Source organism: Erythrolamprus reginae, chromosome Z, assembly GCF_031021105.1.
Source record: "Erythrolamprus reginae isolate rEryReg1 chromosome Z, rEryReg1.hap1, whole genome shotgun sequence".
NCBI classification, from domain to species: Eukaryota; Metazoa; Chordata; class Lepidosauria; order Squamata; family Dipsadidae; genus Erythrolamprus; species Erythrolamprus reginae.
This window is the reverse complement of record NC_091963.1, coordinates 138,409,183-138,430,597: the sequence shown is the minus strand read 5'-3', so window position 1 is coordinate 138,430,597 and position 21,415 is coordinate 138,409,183. Positions and strand designations below refer to the sequence as shown.

The following is a 21,415-nucleotide window of genomic DNA, read 5'->3' as shown; positions in this document are numbered from 1 at the left end:
AGATCTTGGAAACTGAGTTTTGCATGCTGGTTAAGTGAGGAAGAGATAGATTAGTAGTTAGATAGCTTTCCCTTCTCATCTCACAACCTCCTGTAGTAATCACAGAAATAGAGACATATTTTCTCAGCAAATCTTTTCCAAGCTAGGAAGAAATCTCTCTGAGTTGAGAAGCTCCTGTGTTCAGAAGCCTTGCCTGCTCCGACAGCAGCATTTTTTAATGGAAAACCTCTTGTATCTACAAGTACAATGATTGAGTTACCCAGTGATAGCTAACTAGTAACAATGCAATAAATGGTTAAGATGCAGCATAGATCATGTCAAGCAAGCAGATGAGCCCATGACTGCTAGTTTAAGAGCCTGTGGAATTTAAAATTATGATCTTGGTGGTCCCTGAGGTTCAAAAGATTGCCTAGCTGGCGACTTATCGCCAGCCGAATTTGCAGCGGGTCTGCCATAAAGAAGTGGGGGTCAACCAATTCTCCAAAGCACTGAAGGCATGACAAGAAATAATGAATGAAAATTAATGAAGGAAACAACCTAGAAATAAGGAGAATTTTCATGACAATTAATTCAATTAATTAGTGGAATGACTTGCCTTTAGAAATGATGGATGCTCCACCACTGAAAACCCCCAAAACTTTCATCTTAGAGTGCCTAGAGTCAACTTCATGCCATTCTGTAAGGGGCATGCATAAGTGCCTTCAGTCCCTGTCTCACTGTCCCATTGTCCTTATTTACATGTACCTACTTTGCTAATGTTTATCTTGCACATGTTTTGACAAACAAACCAACAAACAAATAAACAAACAAACAAAACTTTTTAAAAGGAAAGTTAACAATCATTTGTCTGAAATGGTATGGCGAACCTTTTTTTCCTCGGGTGCCAAAAGTGCATGGGTACATTCTATTGTGCATGTCCAAGTCCCATGCCCATAATTCAATGCTTGGGGGGCAAAAAAAGCTTCCCCCACCTCCGAGAGACCCTCAGGAGCCCAGAAACAGCCTGTTTCCCAACTTCTAATAGGTCCAGTAGGCTTATTTTTCACCCTCCTCAGCTTCCCTGGAGCAACAACAACAACAACAGGATGCGGTTTATCCTGGATAAGTGTGCCACAGTGGCATTTTAAAAGGGGGAAATCATTGAAAGTGAAGGAATTAAAATGCCAAATAGTCAAACCATCAAGGGGGAACTGAGACATCTCCCCTGGGCATATACAATTTATGAATGGTATGTCTGTATGTATGTTTGCTTAGAAAATGGGGGGGGGTTTAAAAATATTTTTAAACTGTAATTTAGATTTGTTGTAAATTGTTTCACTTTGTTGTGAGCCGCCCCGAGTCTGCGGAGAGGGGCGGCATACAAATCTAAATAATAAATAAACAAACAAACAAACAAACAAACAAACAAATAAATAAATAAATAAATAAATAAATAAATAAATAAATAAATAAATAAATAAATAAATAAATAAATACCACCAGCCAGAAGCCTACAGATACTTGGGCATCTTGCAACTGGATAATATCAAGCATGGTCATGTCAAAACTATGATAAGCAAAGAATAAATCCAGAGGACCAGAAAAATTTTGAAGAGCAAACTGAATGGCAGCAACACTATCAAGGCTGTAAATACATGGGCCATACCTGACATTAGGTACACAGCTGGCATAGTGAACTGGATTCAAGCAGAGCTGGACAACTTGGACAGAAAGACCAGAAAATTAATGATGATACATCATGCACTATGCTCCCGCAATGACAATGACAATCTATATTTAACAAGTAAAATAGGCGGCTGAGGACTTTAAAAATAAGGCAGACAGTGGAAGAAGAGAAGCATGCATTAGCTGACTATGTGAAGGAGAGCAAAGAATCAGCATTGATAGAGGTCAACAACAGGAAGCTTCTCAAGATGAAGCAAACCAAGGACCAGTACAGGAAAACTGTAACTCAATGTCAGATGGACAACTGACAGAACAAAGTATTGAATGACCAGTTCTTGGAGAAGATTGAGGGATAAGTGGATAAAGAAAAAACCTGGCCACAAGTGGAACACTCAAACAGGAGACAGAAGGACTAATTCTGGCTGCCAAACAACAGGCCATCAGAACGAATGCTATCAAAGCCAGGATTGAAAAATCAACAGACGATCTGAAATGCAGACTCTATAAAGAAACAGACAAAACAATTGACCACATACTCAGCTGCTGAAAAAAGATTGCACAGACTAACTACAAACACAGACATGATGCTGTGGTATAGAAGATCCACTGGAACTTATGCCAGAACTACCATCTACCAGTGGCAAAGAACTGGTGGTATCATAAGCCCCCCAAAAAGTTGTTGAAAATGAGCAAGCAAAACTACTGTGTGACTTCCAACTTCAGCCAACCAAATTTTAGAATATAATACACCAGACATCATGATTGTGGAGAAAAAGAAAGTATGGATCATTGGCATCGCAATCCCAGGAGACAGCAGAATTGAGGAGAAGCAGCTAGAGAAATTAGTGAAATATGAAGATCTGAAAATTGAGTTGCAATAACTCTGGCATGAGACAGTGAAAGTGTTATGCCGGGCTCTTCACTAACAGCCCCCCAGTGAGTTAGGAATGCAAATTCAAACACACACTGGCACAGAAGAAAATGAAAAAGTTTATCCAAACTGTATTTTAAAGCACACACTTTAAAAAGAGCCAAATTTCTCTCACCCAGATAACAGTCCTGGAATGCGGCCAAAGGCAAAAACAAACAAGCAATTAAGGCAGCTGTGAATCTTCACAGCCACCTCCTTCTATGAGTCCACAAGAGTTAGTTAACTGTGAAGTGTCCAAAGTCAGTAGAAGTCCTGGAATAATCCAAACAGTAGTAATGATCTTTCTCCAAATGGATAAACACCCATATGCGCACTCCCCAACGCCCATAATTTATCACCAAACACATTAACCTAATTGCCTCAGCAACAGGTGTTCTCCCATATCTTTGATGATACCTGCGCAGCTGGTCCCTTCTTGCCATGAGCCTGCACATAGGGGCATCTACCAGTGGATCCTCCTCCGAATCTGATGTTTCACTAATGGGAGCATTAAGTGATGGGCTGGCTGCACCCATCTCTCAGTCTGATTCCCCTCCCCCACCGTCTGACCTTGGCAATGAATTTTCACTATCAGAATCTTCTGGCAATAACACACATCTCTATGAACCCGAGAATTACCCTGAAGCAACATCCAAATTCCCCGTTACAGAAGCTGGCCCAGAGCCAACCCCAACACCGTGGGCCTTGGCACCCTTGGGTGTGGTGCCAAAAGATCTGAGCAGACATTTGAAAACCATCAGAATTGACAAAATCTCCATCTTTCAACTGAAAAAGGCCACTTTACTGGGATCAGCACATATAACTCGCTACTACATCACACAGTCCTAGGTGCCTGGGAAGCGTCGACTAGTGATGAAATACGAAATCCAGCATAGTGATCTTGTTTGCTGTGTTGTATTATTAAAATAATAATAATAATAATAACAACAACAACAATAACAATAATAACAACAACAGCAACAGCAGCAGCAACAACAACAACAGAATTGAAAGGAACGTTGGAGGTCTTCTAGACCAACCCGCTGCTTAGCAGGCAACCCTACACTACTTCAGATAGATGATTATCACTTGAGGGGGGCTTGCTGAGATGGCATAGAGCACTTACCTCCAGCCAGCTCTGCTCCGCTTGTTAGCTGCCATTGGTCCATTGCCTGTCTTCCACTGGCTCCTGGCCTCTCAGCCTCATTAGTCCTTGCCTCTCAGGCTTCAATCCAAACCTTCAAAGGGGATCCAGCAAATGTGCTCTGCTCCAAAGAAGACCAGGCTGCCAGAGAAGAAAATTTAATTTAATTTAATTTATTAGATTTGTATGCCGCCCCTCTCCAGAAATCCCATGATCCCCTGGCATCCTTCTGACCCCAATGCAACAGCCAGCCAGTATTTAAGCCGCTGGCCAGTATTTCTTTGAATTAGGAGGTGTGGGTTATTGTCAATGATTCAATGGTATGGATTGCCTATCCTGATTATATTGATCAAACATCCTGCTCCTCACCTCTATTTAAGTTTAAAGGTTATTTACTCTACCCTTTGTGTATCTAGGGTAAAGGTTACTTACTTACTTAGCTGTTCTATTGTTCTAGCTAAGAGCAAACGCTTAAACTAGCAATTATGCACTCATCTATTTGCTTGACATGATCTATCTGTATGTTGAATCTTAACCATTTATTGCATTATTACTAATTAGCTATCGTTTGGGTAACTCAATCATTGTACTTGTATGTACAAGAGGTTTTCCATTTTAAAAAAATGCTGCTGTCGGAGCAGGCAAGGCTTCTGAACACAGGAGCTTCTCAACTCAGAGAGATTTCTTCCTAGCTTGGAAAAGATTTGCTGAGAAAATATGTCTCTATTCCTGTGCTTACTACAGGAGGTTGTGAGATGAGAAGGGAATGTTATCTGACTACTAATCTATCTCTTCCTCACTTAACCAGCATGCAAAACTCAGTTTCCAAGATCTCAAGATCATTGATTTCTTGCTTGATGGGTGCTGCCAAGAAATTGTACAATTTCTTCAATTGGAAAAAAGTTGAATATCTTTGCCAAAGGGATCTATCCACCTTCTAATTATCTAAATTAATTAATTACACTAGCTTTTTAGGGGGAAGAAGAGAACTAAAGGAGACTTAATTGTTTAAAATAAACAACAACACCATGAGGCTCGGGAGGTTGCACTATGAATCACTCAGATGATCATAATTATAATCTATAACTTTAGTTATGCATAAGACTGATAGAGATTCTTTCATTGTTCCAGGCCAAGTGTTGTGATGAAGATGTGGCTGCCCTGTTGTGATTGGAGCCAAATTACTTGGACATTCAAAAGGAGTCACATATTTTGTCATGGTTGTCTACTCTCTCTCCTTGTCTTCCAGGCTTCTTTCATTAAGATCTTTAACTCCATGTGTCAAAACAAACAAACTTTACACCTTACTTCTCCTGCCCACTCCAGTGAAATAGTCATTGGAGAATTTGTGTCTACTGTATATCCTGAATTACCTTTCATACACTTTATGGCACCACCAGCAGGATCCTTTAGAGGACGGCAAGTATTCCTTTAAAAGAAACCCTAGTCTGCCTGTCAAGGTTTTTTTAAAAACATTATTATATTCAAGAGATTCTAGTTAAATTTTTCCATCTCAGATGAGAATTTAAACTGGCTTTGGCAGGACTCTTATGAATACATGTGTCTCAATTAATGATAATTCAGGTCCTGGGATATTGCTGTTGAATGTTGCCTTGTAGACATGGTTTTTCATGTGCCTGTTTTACATGTGAATTCATCTGTTCATAAGAGAAACTCACAATTTTAATCTCAATAATATTGTTCCTCTTTTTTTATTTTGTACACAAAAGGAAAAAGAAAACCAGTCAAAAACATTAAGCATTTTAATAAAAGTTATATTTTTTGTGTTTTTCCTATTGTTTAATGACACAGTTAGAATTTTATCATTTATTTCTCATTTGCCTCCTTGCTTACAACAGGGTAAGTAGAAATGTAGATATATTTAAATACATGAATGTAATAAAATCTTATATCTTCAGTACTTTGATTGTCATTAACCTTAGCAGAAACCATCAGTTTCTATCCTTCAGTTTCGTTGCTGCCCTACGTATATGAAACAATCCTTTTAATTGCATTAAAACCCAATTTTAAATTTCTCAAAATATAATACACAATTGCCCACAGGATCCTTAAGTGTTATTCAAACACTCCACTTCAGCTCCTCCTTCCATGCCTTCCTCACATCTGGAATATCTTAACTACTGAATTTTAAGAATCAAAGCTTGTCTTCAGAGTTAGTTCAATTTTGATTGCCACAGTATAAAAAAAGGTATTGTGACTCTATAGAGTGCAAATAAGAGCAGCCAAGAGAATTAGGGGATTGCAGGCTAAAACATATGAAAAGTAGTTGCAGGTTTTGGGAATATCTTGTTTAATTTTTAAAAAGGACTAGGATTGACATGATAGCAGTTTTTCAATATGTAAGGCATTGTCACAAAGAAGAGGAGTCAATCGATTCTGCAAAGCACCTGAAGGCAGGAGAAGAAGCAATCAACGGAAACTAAACAAAGAAAGAAGCAACCTAGAACTAAGCAGAAATTTCTGACAGCTAAAACAATTAATCTGTAGAATGGTTGGCTTCCAGAAGTTCTGAATGCTTCAACACTGGAAGATTTTAAGAAGAGATAAAACTACCTCTGAAATGGTATATGGATTCCTGACTCAGAAACAGTTGGACTATAAGACCTCCAAGGTCCCTTCCAACTCCATTATTCTGTTTATTCTTTTTCATACAAGTGCTTCAGAACATGAGCACTTCCTTTATTTCTCTAATATCCATTAAAGTAGATAGTTACGTCATTTTAGCAACAGAGAATAACATCAAAGATGTTTATTTAAATAAAATCCTTGTCACATCCTAAGATTGCAACTAAATGAAATTCTTCTTTCAGGATGTTACCTAAAAACTTCCAGGATATTCTAGCCTTCACTTTTGCCATTCAGGAGATCAACAGAAATGAGAACTTGTTACCCAACATCACCTTGGTCTCCAAGATATACGAGAATGGTTTTCAGACAGCAAAAGCCTCTGAGAACCTTTTGTCTCTCTTCTTTATAGAAGGCCGCTGTCAACTCAATTTCAGGAAGGCAAAGGACCAAAACATCATGGCTGTCATTGGTGATCTCCCTTCCCACAACACCATTCAGATGGCTAACATCTTAAATGCCTACAAAATTCCACAGGTAGGTATCTGGGCTTACATATATGCACAAGAAGAGTGGTCTTTTTAAAAAAAACAACTAAGGACACCTGAAGTGATGCACCTAAAGTAATAAAAAATAATCTTCTCTTTCACTCTTCTGTCAACCTTAACTTATATTGTAGTAGTATCTCTGACGTTCTCTACCTTCTGATATGTCTCATGTTATTTTACTTTCTCTTCTTTTGTTTATGCCACCAACATTTTAATTTTATTTATCAGTGAAGTAATAGATCTTTTATCCTTCTAATATAAAATGCAAGATGAAAGTTATTTGAGTATCACTCTAAGTATTTAATACGACCCTTAATCCTTAATCAATAAGCCTCCTCCTTGTTACTCATTCCTATCTGCTCTCTATTTCTGCTTAGCAGAATCAAAAATTGAGGTGACTTTGTATAAAAAGTGATGAATGAAATACCAATGGTGGTCTTATAGCAAAGCTCTTAGGAAAGACTGGCATGGGCATTCAGTTTGGGTGTGCTGGAATGATTGAAACCCAAAGACCAGCTGGCTGAGTGTGCACATACTTGATTTTAGGGCTTTTCAGGGGCATTTTCAGGCCAGTTTGAAGCCAATTTTCCAGCTGTTTTCAGGCTGTTTTGGGGGGCGTTTTTCATTTTTCCGCTTGCGTGCAAAAACGGCCTGAAAATGGCACGAAAAAGGCTTGAAAACAGCCTGGTTTGTTTGGCTATTTTTTTCTCTACATTTTGTGAGCAGTGCAGAAACCAGAAGATCTGCTGGCAATGGTGCACATGCCAACAGAGAATGTTGTGTGTGCCATCTCTGGCACACGTGCCATAGACTCGCTATCACAGGTTAGCACAATAAAAAATTAAGATGACTTTGTCTAGAAAGTAATGAATAGAATACCAATGGTGGTCCTATAGGTAGTCTTTGGAGAAGACTACAATATAAGTTAAGGAGAAGGGCGGCATACAAATCTAAATAAATAAATAAATAAATAAATAAATAAATAAATAAATAAATAAATAAATAAATAAATAAATAAATAAATAAATAAATAAATAAATAAATAAATAAATAAATAAACAAACAAATAAATAAATAAATAAATAAATAAATAAATAAATAAATAAATAAATAATAAATAATAAATAAATAATTAATAATAATAATAATAAAGCTCTCAAGGAAGACTTGCAGATCCCCAGATTTAACATTTATCTATCCCATCAGGATTTTTTATGGAAATGAGGTCTAAAATAAATGTACTTATTTCTTTCTTTTGACATGTATACAAAAACTAACTAGCCTAAATTGCATCATTATTATTCCCACTCTGCAGCTCAGTTATGGCACTTTTGACCTTGCATTGAGTGATAAACAGCAGTTTCCTTCCTTCTTCTGGATGACTCCTAATGAAAACCTCCAGTATGCTGGGATTATTCAGCTCCTGAAATATTTTGGATGGAATTGGATTGACCTGCTCATCCCAGAAGATGTGACTGGAGAGAGATTTCTCAGAATTCTGACACCAAAATTCATTCAGAGTGATATTTGCATTTCATTAATTCAATTTATTCCAAGATTGGTAAATTATGACCTCAGTACATTACGGAAGGTTAATCTAAATAACATAGGACAATGCATATGGTATAGTGAAGCCAATGTAATACTTGTTTATGGAGACATTCAATCTATGGAAGGTTTACGAGGAATTCTTGAATGGTATGAACTTAGTAACAGGCTCCCAGTAGAGAGGGTTTGGGTCATAAGTGCTCTGTGGGATGTCACCTCTGTCTTTGAGTCACAGAAATTCACCGCACTGTCCTTCAATGGAAGCTTGTCTTTCGCCCTACATACACAGAGGGTACCAGGCTTTCAAGATTTCCTTGAGAAGCTAAATCCATATCACTCTAAAGTATATTTGCTACCTAAATTCTGGAGTTCCGCATTTATCTGTTCATTTCCAATAAGCACTATACTTACATCCATCAAAGCAAAATGCACTGGAAAAGAGGATCTGAGGAGTCTCCTGGGAACTGTTTTTGAAATGGAAATGTACGGCCAGAGCTACAGTATTTACAATGCTGTGTATGCTGTAGCACATGGTCTCCATGCTATGTATTCATCCAGGAACAGGCAGAAAACAACAGACAATAGAGAAAAGTGGAATGTGCTAAAAGTCCAACCTTGGCAGGTTAGTTATGTTGCCTTTGAATGGGATCCTAGTCATAGTTACAGTATAGCAGCAGCACTTTGACTTATGTACTAGACTTAGTTATTGTTAATGACGAGTATTCTGAGCAGAGCTTGATTGCAAGCGGTGTGCCACAAGAGTCTGTTCTGTGTCCTATTCTTTTTAATATGTTTGTGAGTGACAAAAGGGAAGGTTTCGTAGGGAAGGTTTGCCTATTTGTTGATGACTTTAAAATGTGCAATAGGGTTGATATTCCTGGAGGCGTCTATAATATGACAAATGATTTAGCTTTACTAGATAAGTGGTCAAAGCAATGGAAACTGCAGTTTAATGTTTCCAAATGTAAAATAATGCACTTGGGGAAAAGGAATCCCTAAGGATAGTGATTTCTGACAAAATGGGTGAACAGAGCAGTCAGGCAATAGGGAAATCGAGTAGAATGCTTGGCTGCACAGCTAGAGGTATAACAAGTACGAAGAGGCAGATTGTGATCCCACTGCGTAGAGCGCTGGCGAGACCACATTTGGAATACTGTGTTCAGTTCTGGAGAACCACGCCTATAAAAAGATATTGATAAAATTGAACGAGTCCAAAGACGGGCTACAAAAATGATGGAAGGTCTTAAGCATAAAACTTATCAAGAAATACTTAATGAACTCAATCTGTATAGTGTGGAGGACAAAAGGGAAAGGTGGGACATGATCTAAACATTTAAATATGTTAAAGGGTTAAATAAGGTTCAGGAGGGAACTATTTTTAATAGGAAAGTGGACACAAGAAGAATGGGGTACAATCTGAGGTTAGTTGGAGGAATATCGTGAGAAAATATTATTTTACTGAAAGAATAGTAGATGCTTGGAACAAACTCCCATCAGACATGGTTGATAAATCCACAGTAACTGAATTTAAACATGCCTGGGATAAACCTATATCCATCCTAAGAAAAAATACAGGAAATAGTATAAGGGCAGAGTAGATAGACCATGAGGTCTTTTTCAATCTTCTATATTTCTATGTTTCTGTGTACTGCTTTACAGTATATAAATCTACAGTGCTTTACTCTCTAAGCAATTTACAATGTCAGCATATTGCCCCCAACAATTTGGGTTCTTATTTAACAACCTCAGAAAGATGGACCCTGGTGAGATCTGAATTGCCAAATTGAAAGCAGTCGATAGGCAGCAGACATATTCTGCATTCTAACCACTGCACCACCATATACTTTTACAAATGAAGGCAAAAAATACAAGTCCCATTATAATGATGCGAGGTCAAATTAGCTGCCCCGAGTCTGCAGAGAGGGGCAGCATACAAATATAAATGAATGAATGAATGAATGAATGAATGAATGAATGAATGAATGAATGAATGAATCAACAAACAAACAAACAAACAAACAAATAAATAAATGTAGCTCAATGGGAATGGAGATGGACTCTTCTGAGCTTTCAAAGCCATGTTAGAGCCCATCTTTAGGAAAGTTCTCTCTACTGAAATATATGGATTGTTATGTGAGTTGTGTTTATGTGGTGTCTTCCTGTTGGCTGATAGGTGTGTTGGTGACTGACTATTAGCTGTTGTTTCGTTGTGCCCAACAAGCCTATGCTTCCTAATTCTTTGTTACAGGTCAAATAAGCTCAGCTGTCTGGAACCCACATTGCATTTTGGACATAAACACTCCAGAAAATGACCAGAGATACTTTACCAGAAGAAACCTCCACTCCTCCACTCACAACAGAATACTCTACGCAACTAGACTTACAATCCTAGGTTTAGAAAGCTTAGAACTATATCACTTTAAACACAACCTAAGCATAGCCCATAAAATCATCTGCTACAACATCCTTCCTATCAGGGACTACTTCAGCTTCAACCACAAGAACAAAAAAGCACAGAACAAAAAAAAATTCAACACCACCAATAACACAACTACTCTCCAAAAAGACCTAGACTCTGTTTCTGACTGGTCTACCTAATGGCAACTCCAAATCTCAACCAGCAAATGCTCTGTCCTACACATCGGCAAAAAGAATCAGAATCACAAATACAAACTGAACAAACAAATTATCACAGAGAACCCCCACTCAGTCAAGGACCTGGGAGTACTAATAACAAAAGACATAAGCGCCAAAGCCCACTGCAACAACATAGCCAAAAAGGCTTCAAGTGTTTTTAATCTAATCCTACGTAGCTTCTGCTATGGCAATCTCACACTACTTACCAGAGTTTACAAAACTTTCACCAGACCCATCCTAGAATACAGCTTATCTGTTTGGAACCCATACCGCATCTCGGACATTAACACACTCGAAAATGTCCAAAGATACTTCACCAGAGGATCCGTTCACTCCTCCACCTGAAACAGAATACCCTACGAAACTATTCTGGGTCTAGAAAGCTTACAACTACGATGCCTTAAACATGATAGAAACATAGAAACATAGAAGTCTGACGGCAGAAAAAGACCTCATGGTCCATCTAGTCTGCCCTTATACTATTTTCTGTATTTTATCTTAGGATGGATATATGTTTATCCCATGATCTAATATTGCCCACAAGATCATAGGCTGCCTGTCAATGACTACTTCAGCTCCAACCACAACAACACAAGAGCACACAACAAATACAAGCTTAATATTAACTGCTCCAAATTGGACTGTAAAAAATACGACTTTAGTAATCGAGTTGTCAAAGCATGGAACTCATTACCAGACACCGTAGTATCTTCCCCTAACCCCCAACATTTTACCCTTAGATTATCCACAGTTGACCTCTCCAGATTCCTAAGAGGTCAGTAAGGGGCGTGCATAAGTTCACTAGTGTGCCTCCCGTCCCATGTCCTATTGTCTCTCCGATATCTCATATATCGTATCTACTATTCTTCTATTCTATTCTTCTTATACTACTCTCATAATATCTTCCTATTCTCTAATTGATATATTCTATTCCTAAATTTTCACTTCTATTTTTTCTCTAATATATTTTACTTGAGTATAACCTCTATAACCTTCATTGTGTATTATTGTGCATTGGACAAAATAAATAAGTAAAAATAAGTAAACAACAGATACAACCTTAAGGTAAACTGCTTTAAACTCGACTGCAGGAAATACAACTTTAGTAACCAAGTAGTTGATGCATGGAACTCACTACCAGACTCTGTGATATCATCACAGAGTCGAAATTTACTAGATTTATGTTTTTGAAAATGTTAACTACATCAGATCTTTTCTGGTTGTCTGGTAGTTCCAAGCTGTGCCAGGATTTTTGAAACATATAGTCCATTGGACCTGAGGTCATGTTTTCCAGTTCCTTTAGAACCTTCTGGTTGTAATCCATCTGGTGGGTACTCCAACACTGGAGGTTTTTGGACAAGAAGAGTAGAAAATATCCTGTCCTGATGATTTGTTTGAGCTGTTTGTTCCTTTTGGGTAAAGATAGATGAAAAAAAATGAATTAAACAGTTCAAGGAGAAATTTCTTGAAACTTAGACCTATTAATCATTGGAATGACTTGTTTCAAAAGTTGTGGGTCATGTCAGATTCTGAAGAGGATGAGTCAGGTCCCTCTGGATACCCAGGGCCGGGGGGGGGGTTGCCAGCTGATGCAGGGAGTGAGAGAGAAGGACAAAGTGATCTGAGTGAGGCTGAGGAACCACTAAAGAGGGCTGACATGTCAGTGGAGGAGTGGTCCCAGTCAGAGGATAAGGGAGATATGAGAGTGGATAGCCTGTGGATAGACCCTCGCTAGAGGAGATTGCTGAAAAGGCAAGAGGAATTGCATAGTAAAAGGTACTAGTGAATTGACTTAGCCTCTTTGTGGTGGGATGTCACTTCCAGGCATTATAAAGTCAAAAGATCTTGGGAAATGGGGTGTGGAGCTTCAATGTTGTTCAATGGAAGAGCTGTGAACAAAGCTTTAAAATTATGATTTCTGCCTCAATAACACTCATTCTCAGCTGGATGCTTGTTGCCAGGACTCTGGTGAGTGCAATTCATATGCTTAAATGATAAATGGACTTTGTTATCTATTGCAATGATTTTCAACCTTTTTTGAGCCGTGGCACATTTTTTACATTTACAAAATCCTGGGGCACACTGAGCAATGGAGGGGGGGGGGCTAAAAAAAGTGTGGACAAAAAATTCTCTTTCTCTCTCTTCCTCCCTTTTGCTCTATTTTTCTCTCCCTCCCTCTTTCCCTCTCTTCCTTCCTCTTTCTTTCTCTCTCTCCATCCATCTTTCTATCTTCCTTCCTCCCTTCCTCCTTTTTTCCTCTTTCTCTCTCCCTCCCTCTATGTCTTTCTCTCTCCCTCCTTCCCTCCCTCTCTTTCTCTCTCCCTCATGCTTTCTTTTTCTGTCTTTCTTTCATTCTCTCTCTCTTGCTTTCTTTCTCTTGCTCTCTTGCATTCTCTCTCTGTCTTGCTCTCTTTTTCTCTCTTGCTTTCCTTCTCTCTCTTGCTCTCTTGCTCTCTTTCTTGCTTTCTTTCTCTCTCTCACTTTCTTTCTCTCTCTTTCTCTCTCTCTTGCTTTCTTTCTCTCTTTCTCTCTCTTTCTTTCTCTCTCTCTCTTGCTTTCTTTAACTCTCTCTTTCTCTGTCTTTCTTCCTATCTCTCTCTTGCTATCTCTCTCTTTCTCTCTCATACACCACACTGGCAATGGCAGCAGCAGTCGACTGCGAGCGGGAGCCCTGACAGAGGTGGCTGGATATGTTGCTGGATTCGGTACATGCTGGTGCGGCACTGGGCATGTGCAGGCAGTGCCATCCCCACAGCGCTAGCATGTATGGCATCCAGCAACACATTAAGCTACCACCGTCGCTTCCTCCGCCCTGGAACTCCCACTCACAGCCGCTGCCCTCCGGCTACTGCCCGGTGCCACTGCTGCCGGTGCACTCCTGCTGCTGGTACCCTCCCGCTGGGCCCCAAAGATTACTTGACGCTGCCAGGGAAGCTCCACTGGACGGGGTGCTGCCGGTGCCGATGCCTCTGCCCTGGAGCTCACGCTCACAGCCGCCACCCCGGCTACTGCCTGGTGCTGCTGCTGCCGGTGCCCTCCCGCCAGGCTCCAAAGCTCACCTGCTGCGAAGAAGGAAGCCACGGACAACAAGGCATGAAGAAGGAAGCTCAGCTTCTGGTCTTGAAAGCTGAGCTTCGCGGCCCACCTGACCATGTCTCATGGCACACTAGTCTGCCGCGGCACACTGGTTGAAAAACACTGGTCTATTGGAATGCTAATTAGGCTGAGCTTGGCATTTTTCCCAGACCTTGTTGACATTTAGCTCCTCCCTTCTCCAAGTTTGTAAAACCTGTTTTCATTATGTGTACTTATATCAATAAAGAGTTTAATTTATTCATAAAATAAAGGATTTTTGAGTTGGGGGTTTTGGTCCGAGAGCTATGCACAGAACAGTGGGTACTCCAACACTGCAGGTTTTTAAATTGTACTACTATTTGTCTGAAGTAGTACAGGGTTTCCCACATGGACAGGAGTTGGACAAGAAGAGTAGAAAACATCCAAGGTCCCTCCCTTCCAATTCTTTTAGTCTCTTATTCTATTATATTTTAGCAATAATTTTTATCCCTCATTAAGTTCAGATATGCTATATATCTAACAAAATATTTATTAATAACCCTTAAATATAAAAAATATAAATATAGTCCTGCAAATAGAATTATGCCTTTGGAACATAAAAAATACTATAACTCAAATGTTTGAATGTTCATTAAAATTTAGTTGAGCACCATTTGGTAAATTCAGGGGTGGGCCCCTGCCGGTATGGGGTGCAACCCCATTCCGGTAGTAAAAATGAAGCTGCATGTGCAGCTCCAGTTGGCTGGTGGGACCACCATCATGTTTTAATTTTTTTTTTTTATCTTTTATTTTTTTAATCATCTGCACATACACTGGGAGTTCAGTTTAGCAGACCTCCTCAATTGTGGCCTGCTGCAATAGAGGAAGTCCAGGATGACCTAGCGAGTGTATTCCCCACTTCTCCAGTCTGCCAGAAGCAGAGCCAAATGCGCATTGGAGGTTTTGATGGCCTAACCAGCTCTGAGTTCAGTGTGTTGAAGAAAAACAGAAAAGAGGTAAAAGCAGTTCAAACCTGTTGCCCCATGGAAGCCTGGAGGGAGGTGAGCAGCAGCTTGGAGAAGCTAGGACTGTTTTCCTCCATCTGCAGTCTGAGACCTTCCCCATGGGGTGGAAGCTCTCCCTGCCAGGCTAAAATTAGTATGGCACATCCCATTGCAGCTGTCCCATCTCCTCTTGTGCCACCTGGCCCGGCCACCCTCATGAGCGAGGTGGCCACAGACTGGGGGCAGGCAAGTGCTGGGGCAGCACACAGAAGCCGGGCTGTGATGCAGCTGGCCAGGCCGGTGGGGGCTCCTGGATAAATAGCAACCCCATGAATACCATCAGCTCGTGCATATCGCCAGACTTGGGGCCAGGCTTTTGCTTTAATTACCAAGATTCTACAACAATTGAAATTGGAAGGATTCTTTTAGAAACATGAAAACATAGAAGATTGATGGCAGAAAAAGATCTTATGGTCCATCTAGTCTGCCCTTATACGATTTCCTGTATTTTATCTTAGGATGGATATATATATATCCCAGGCATGTTTAAATTCAGTTACTGTGGATTTTCCAACCATGTCTGCTGGAATTTTGTTTCAAGCATCTATTACTCTTTCAATAAAATAATATTTTCTTACCTTGCTTCTGATCTTTCCCCCAACTAACCTCAGATTGTGCCCCCATCTTCTTGTGTTCACTTTCCTATTAAAAATACTTCCCTCCTGAACCTTATTTAACCCTTCAACATATGTAAATGTTTCTATCAAGTCCCCCCTTTTCCTTCTGTCCTCCAGACTATACAGATTGAGTTCATTAAGTCTTTCCTGATAAGTTTTATGCTTAAGACCTTCCACCATTTTTTTAGCCTGTCTTTGGACCCGTTCAATCTTTTTGTAGGTGAGGTGTCCAGAACTGAACACAGTATTCCAAATGTGGTCTCACCAGTGCTCCATAGAGCAGGATCATAATCTACCTCTTCCTGCTTGTTATATCTCTAGCTATGCAGCCAAGCATTCTACTTGCTTTCTCTACCGCTTGACTGCATTGTTCACTCATTTTGAGACTGTCAGAAATCACTACCCCTAAATCCTTCTCTTCTGAAGTTTTTGCTAACATACAACTGCCAATACAATACTCAGATTGAGGATTCCTTTTCCCCAAGTGCATTATTTTACATTTGGAGAAATTAAACTGCACTTTCCGTAGGTTTGACCATGTATAGTAATACCTTGTCTTATGAACTTAATTGGTTCCAGGACAAGGTTCGTAAGGTGAAAAGTTCGTAAGATGAAACAATGTTTCCCATAGGAATCAATAGAAAAGCCAATAATGCGTGCAAGCCCATTAGGAGAATCCAAAATATTAAGGTTTTTTTAAAAAAGCGGTGGCCAGACAAAGCTGAGGGGAACGGAGTGGGGGGAGGGAGTCCCAATGAAGCAAGGTAAAAAGTGCCTCTCTTGAACTCCACGAGTCCCTGCCTCCCATTTTTTCCCACACCACTCTGCTCATCTCCCCCACACCTTTCTCCTCTCTTGAGCTCCATGAGTCCCCGCCTCCCGTTTTTTCCCACCCCACTCTGCCCATCTCCCCCACACCTTTCTCCTTCCTTGAGCTCCATGAGTCTTTTCTTTCTGTTTTGGTCCCCCCTACTCTGCCCATTTTTTCGTTCCTGGGATTCCCCTCCTGGGATTTCCCATCAGCGTCACGTTTTTGCGGAAGTCAGGAGGTGGGGTTTCCCATGGAGGGGAGCCTCAGGGGATCCCAGGATCGCAAAAACTGGCGCTTGGCTTGCAAGGAAAGTCTAGAGGCCGGGCATCCCAGCGGCGGCGACAGGTTCGTAAGGTGAAAAAAGTTCGTAAGAAGAGGCAAAAAATTCCGAACCCTGGGTTGGTATCTCGAAAAGTTCGTATGATGAGGGGTTTGTATCATGAGGTACCACTGTATCTAGTAAAGCTAAACCATTTGCCATATTAAAGACACCTCCAGGAATATCAACCCCATTGCACACTTTATAGTCATCGACAAATAGACAAACCTTCCCTACTCATCAAGCCACACCCACAAAATAAGCCACACCCACAGTGTGGTAGTAAAAATTTTGAGGGCCCATCACTGGGTAAATCACAGCATAGAACTTCATAGTCTCTTGCACCAATTTCTCACTTTTCTCTCTTATCTTTTAGCTTCGTTTATTTCTGAAAAACCTCCATTTCAACAATAGTGCTGGAGAAGAGATAGCTTTCAATGAGAATGGAAACCTGGCAGCAACATATGATATCATTAATTTGATTACTTTCCCCAATCGATCCTTTCAGAAGATCCAAGTTGGACATATAAAACCTCAGAGTTCTGAAAAAGAAGACCTCATCATAAATACAACTGCCATTTTATGGAATCCCATATATAAGCAGGTAAATTAACAAACCAACTAAACAGAGGGATATTTTCTCAATTTTCTCAACAGGAATCATGGGGAAAGGATACCGAATGAGTCATTCCATTTCAAGTGAACCAGTGGTCCCCACCTTACCATCTCATATTTTGATGAAATTTGGCGCATAGTTTCTTTATGATATACAACTATGCTGCGCAAAATTTTAATTCAAAAGACTAAAAATTTGGAGTTCTAGGAGACCTCACGTGAAGGGTTGCAAAATGCTGAGTCAGCAAAAATGACATTTGGGGCCAACTTCCAGAATCTGTAAACGTGGCAGATTCAGTAGTATGTTGGAGATATTTGGAGAACCTGCACACCTTTGTAAGGCTTTTTAAACTGCGAAACCCCACGTACCTAGTCCTCTTACTTTTTACGTGGTTCAGGCTCAAACTTTGCAAAAAAAAAAAACCCTTCAAAAATGAATTTACAACATACTACTGAAACTGTTGCACAACATAGTTTTATATCATAAAGAAATTAGGTGCCAAATTCCAACAAAATCTGAGATGGTAAGTGATCTTTAAAATTGGTCCACTTAACATGAAATGACCCAAATGCTAAGCAGGAATATTTTTGCTGACAGCTCAGCAGTTTCAACATTATTTTCCATATGTTACCAATTTTATTTGGATTTTCTTATTGGTATTCAAATTTTTAAAAACTCATTAAGATTAGGAAAACATAGTCTGTTATGACCCCCTTTAGGACATCTCAGGTTCCTTTACATATTGTGTAAAGGTCATGAAGGGATTTGTACTCAAAGTTTCAATAGCAGTTAAAAAAATTTCAGCTGTTAACTGCAATCAGTCCTAGGAATTCCAAATTTTGCATTATTAGAAATGATGAGAAGCTGGGTTTCTTTAGGATTTATTTAAAGAGGATGCTGACTGATTGATTCAAAACTTGATTGTAATCATTTTAATTCCTTACTCTTGCCATTCTCATTAGACAACACCTTCTGCTACCTGTGTAGAAAGCTGCCATCCTGGATACCGAAAATTAATTAGGGAAGGGAAACAGGTTTGCTGCTATGACTGTGTTGAATGTTCAGAGGGAAGCATTTCCACCATGATTGGTAAGAAAAAAAAACTACAATTCTTTAAAAAATACATTATGCTCCAATCAAGTTTAGGTTCTTGAATATAGTTTTAAAGAAAAGCATAGATTGATTGGCCTCTCTCACTGACCTTGTTCTCTTTCTTCTTAAGAAGAATTTAAAAAATAAACTTTAAAAAAGTTTCTTTTAAGCATGTTTTTACCAGATTTATGAGATAGCATGCAAACCTGCTCAAAATACAACCACACTATGTGTGTGTGTGTGTGTATGAATGTATGTGTGTATGAATGTATGTATGTATGTATGGATGCATGCATGCATGCATGGATCTATCTATCTATCTATCTATCTATCTATCTATCTATCTATCTATCTATCTATCTATCTAACTAACTAACTAACTAACTAACTAACCAACCAACCAACCAACCAACCAACCAACCAACCAACTAACTAACTAACTAACTAACTAACTAACTAACTAACTAACTAACTATCATCTACAGCATCTCTCTCTCACACGCACACTTTCTGAATTTTTTGCTGATTTTCCATTATCATTTGCTTAAGTTTCTCTACTTTTACATCGGTATCATGCATTAGGTCCGTCATCTTCCTATGGCTTCTTATCATAGTTTCCTGAGTACATTGAAGCATCAATAGTGTTTCCTTTTGAAATGTTTTTATTTTTCTGTGTTGTAACATTTTACTTTAATTTAATGGACCAATGTTACTCAATAATCCATGACTAATCCACCAAGAACTCAATCTCCCAGTTATCCAAAGGTTTCAAAAAGGCAATATTTTTTAAAAAAGATTTAACGGTTGATTGTCAAATGATAGAAAAAAATATATTTTTCTTCTTATTTCTTTTAGTAATCAGACAATATTATCAGCAAATTAAAGTCACCTTTTTTCAAAATGCAAGCTCTAGTCCAGGCTTTCTATATTTTAAAGCTTAAGGCTTCATATTCTCCCAATAAAGTTTTAGTTCTCTTTAAGATCTGTAATTTATCTCCATATACTAATTTGCTACTTCTTTAGAGAATCTTTCTTTTAAGAATTCTTTTATTTGAATTTAAAGTTTTATTTAGAAGTTGAAAATTGTCTCACCCAGTTCCAATCCTTTGTTCATAAACTGCTCCAGCTCATAATCCTCTTTTCCCTGTTGTCACAGCTTCAGTCTGGCCATAATGACCACCATTTTTGCTGCAGTTAGAGAGGGTTTCTTTGGATCAAGTGAGAAAACTTCCTCATGATCAATGAAGGATCCCTTCTATCTTCGGAGAGGGGCAGCATACAAATCTAATAAATTATTATCAATTATTATTATTATCTTCACCACCCATTCAGAGTGGTTTGGGCCCATAGGGTCTCCTGGCAAGCCGATATCAACTGGGCTTCACAGAACCCTGCTAACTCACCTCTCTTCCACTATGACATCATTCGCTTTCCCAAATACAACCATTCTTTTATGTGAGAAGATTGCAAAAACAGCTTCAGCAAAAAATAATTTTTAAAACTTCATTTTATTTTGTAAACATTTTAGAGATTTTATTTCTGGTTTTCAGATTCCAACCAATGTGAGAGGTGTCCGGAAGAACAGTATCCAAATGAGAAACACCATCAATGTATTCCAAAAAGTATCACATACCTATCCTACAAAGAAGTCTTGGGGGAAGTCCTGATTGGCTTTGCTGTTTCTTTTGCTGTTGTCACAATTGTGGTGATGGGGACATTCTTCTTGCACCAGAACACTCCCATTGTCAAAGCCAACAATTGGGATATCACCTGCACCCTGCTTTTCTCGCTCCTGCTATGTTTTCTTTGCTCCTTCCTCTTTCTTGGATATCCAGGGACAGTCACATGTCTCCTTCGACAAGCAGTTTTTGGAGTTGTCTTCTCCATTGCGGTGTCTTGTGTGTTAGCCAAAACCATCACTGTGGTTCTGGCCTTCATGGCCACAAAGCCAGGGAACCGCATGAGGTGGTGGGTGGGGAAAAGGCTGTCCGTCTCAGTCATTGTTATTTGCACCCTTATTCAAACAAGCATCTGTGCTTTGTGGTTGACTATTTCTCCTCCTTTCACAGAGTTGGACATGCATTCCAAGATGGATAAGATCTTAGTGCAATGCAATGAAGGCTCGGAGATCATGTTTTATGTTATGCTGGGCTACATGTGGCTTCTGGCTCTCATCAGCTTCACTGTGGCCTTCTTTGCCCGGAAGTTGCCCAACACTTTCAATGAAGCCAAGCTCATCACCTTCAGCATGCTAGTCTTCTGCAGTGTTTGGGTGTCCTTCGTGCCCACCTACTTGAGCACCAAGGGGAAGTCCATGGTAGCTGTGGAAGTCTTCTCTATCTTGGTCTCAAGTGGTGGCTTGTTAGGTTGCATTTTCCTGCCCAAGTGCTACATTATCATACTGAGGCCAAAGCTGAATACCAGAGAGCAGCTAGTTCGGAAAAAGACTAATGTGCTATCAAGGGAAACATGAATGACACTTGAATTTCTATGATTTTTGTGAAAGGAATAAGACAATAATTAGCCAAAAAATTTCATTCTGGAATAGTTGTCTTCTCCAATTTTTTAATAACAATAACATTTAAACTTGTATACTGCCCCATAATGCTTTATAACATTCTCTGGATGGTTTACAATGTAAGCATTATTTGCATACTGTCCCAATCATCTGGGTCCATTCTTCCAGCCACATATGGATGAAAGGCTGAGACCCAAATAGCCAAAAAGCTAGCAGTTGGTGATCAACCAAAGTAGCTTGCAGTACTGCATTCTAATCACTGCATCACCACACCTCTTGAATGTTA

The 21,415-nt window shown here is 39.4% G+C and overlaps 1 protein-coding gene across 1 annotated transcript; it reads left to right on the top strand.

The window, feature by feature from the left end:
• The first annotated feature begins 4,995 nt into the window (after positions 1-4,995).
• Positions 4,996-21,084, top strand: LOC139154150 (vomeronasal type-2 receptor 26-like). The gene is made up of 6 exons (XM_070728582.1): positions 4,996-5,138; positions 6,551-6,842; positions 8,169-9,023; positions 17,280-17,507; positions 18,482-18,608; positions 20,162-21,084. The coding sequence occupies exons 1-6, from the start codon at positions 4,996-4,998 to the stop codon at positions 21,082-21,084; spliced, it is 2,568 nt and encodes an 855-aa protein (XP_070584683.1).
• The last annotated feature ends 331 nt before the right edge of the window (positions 21,085-21,415 follow it).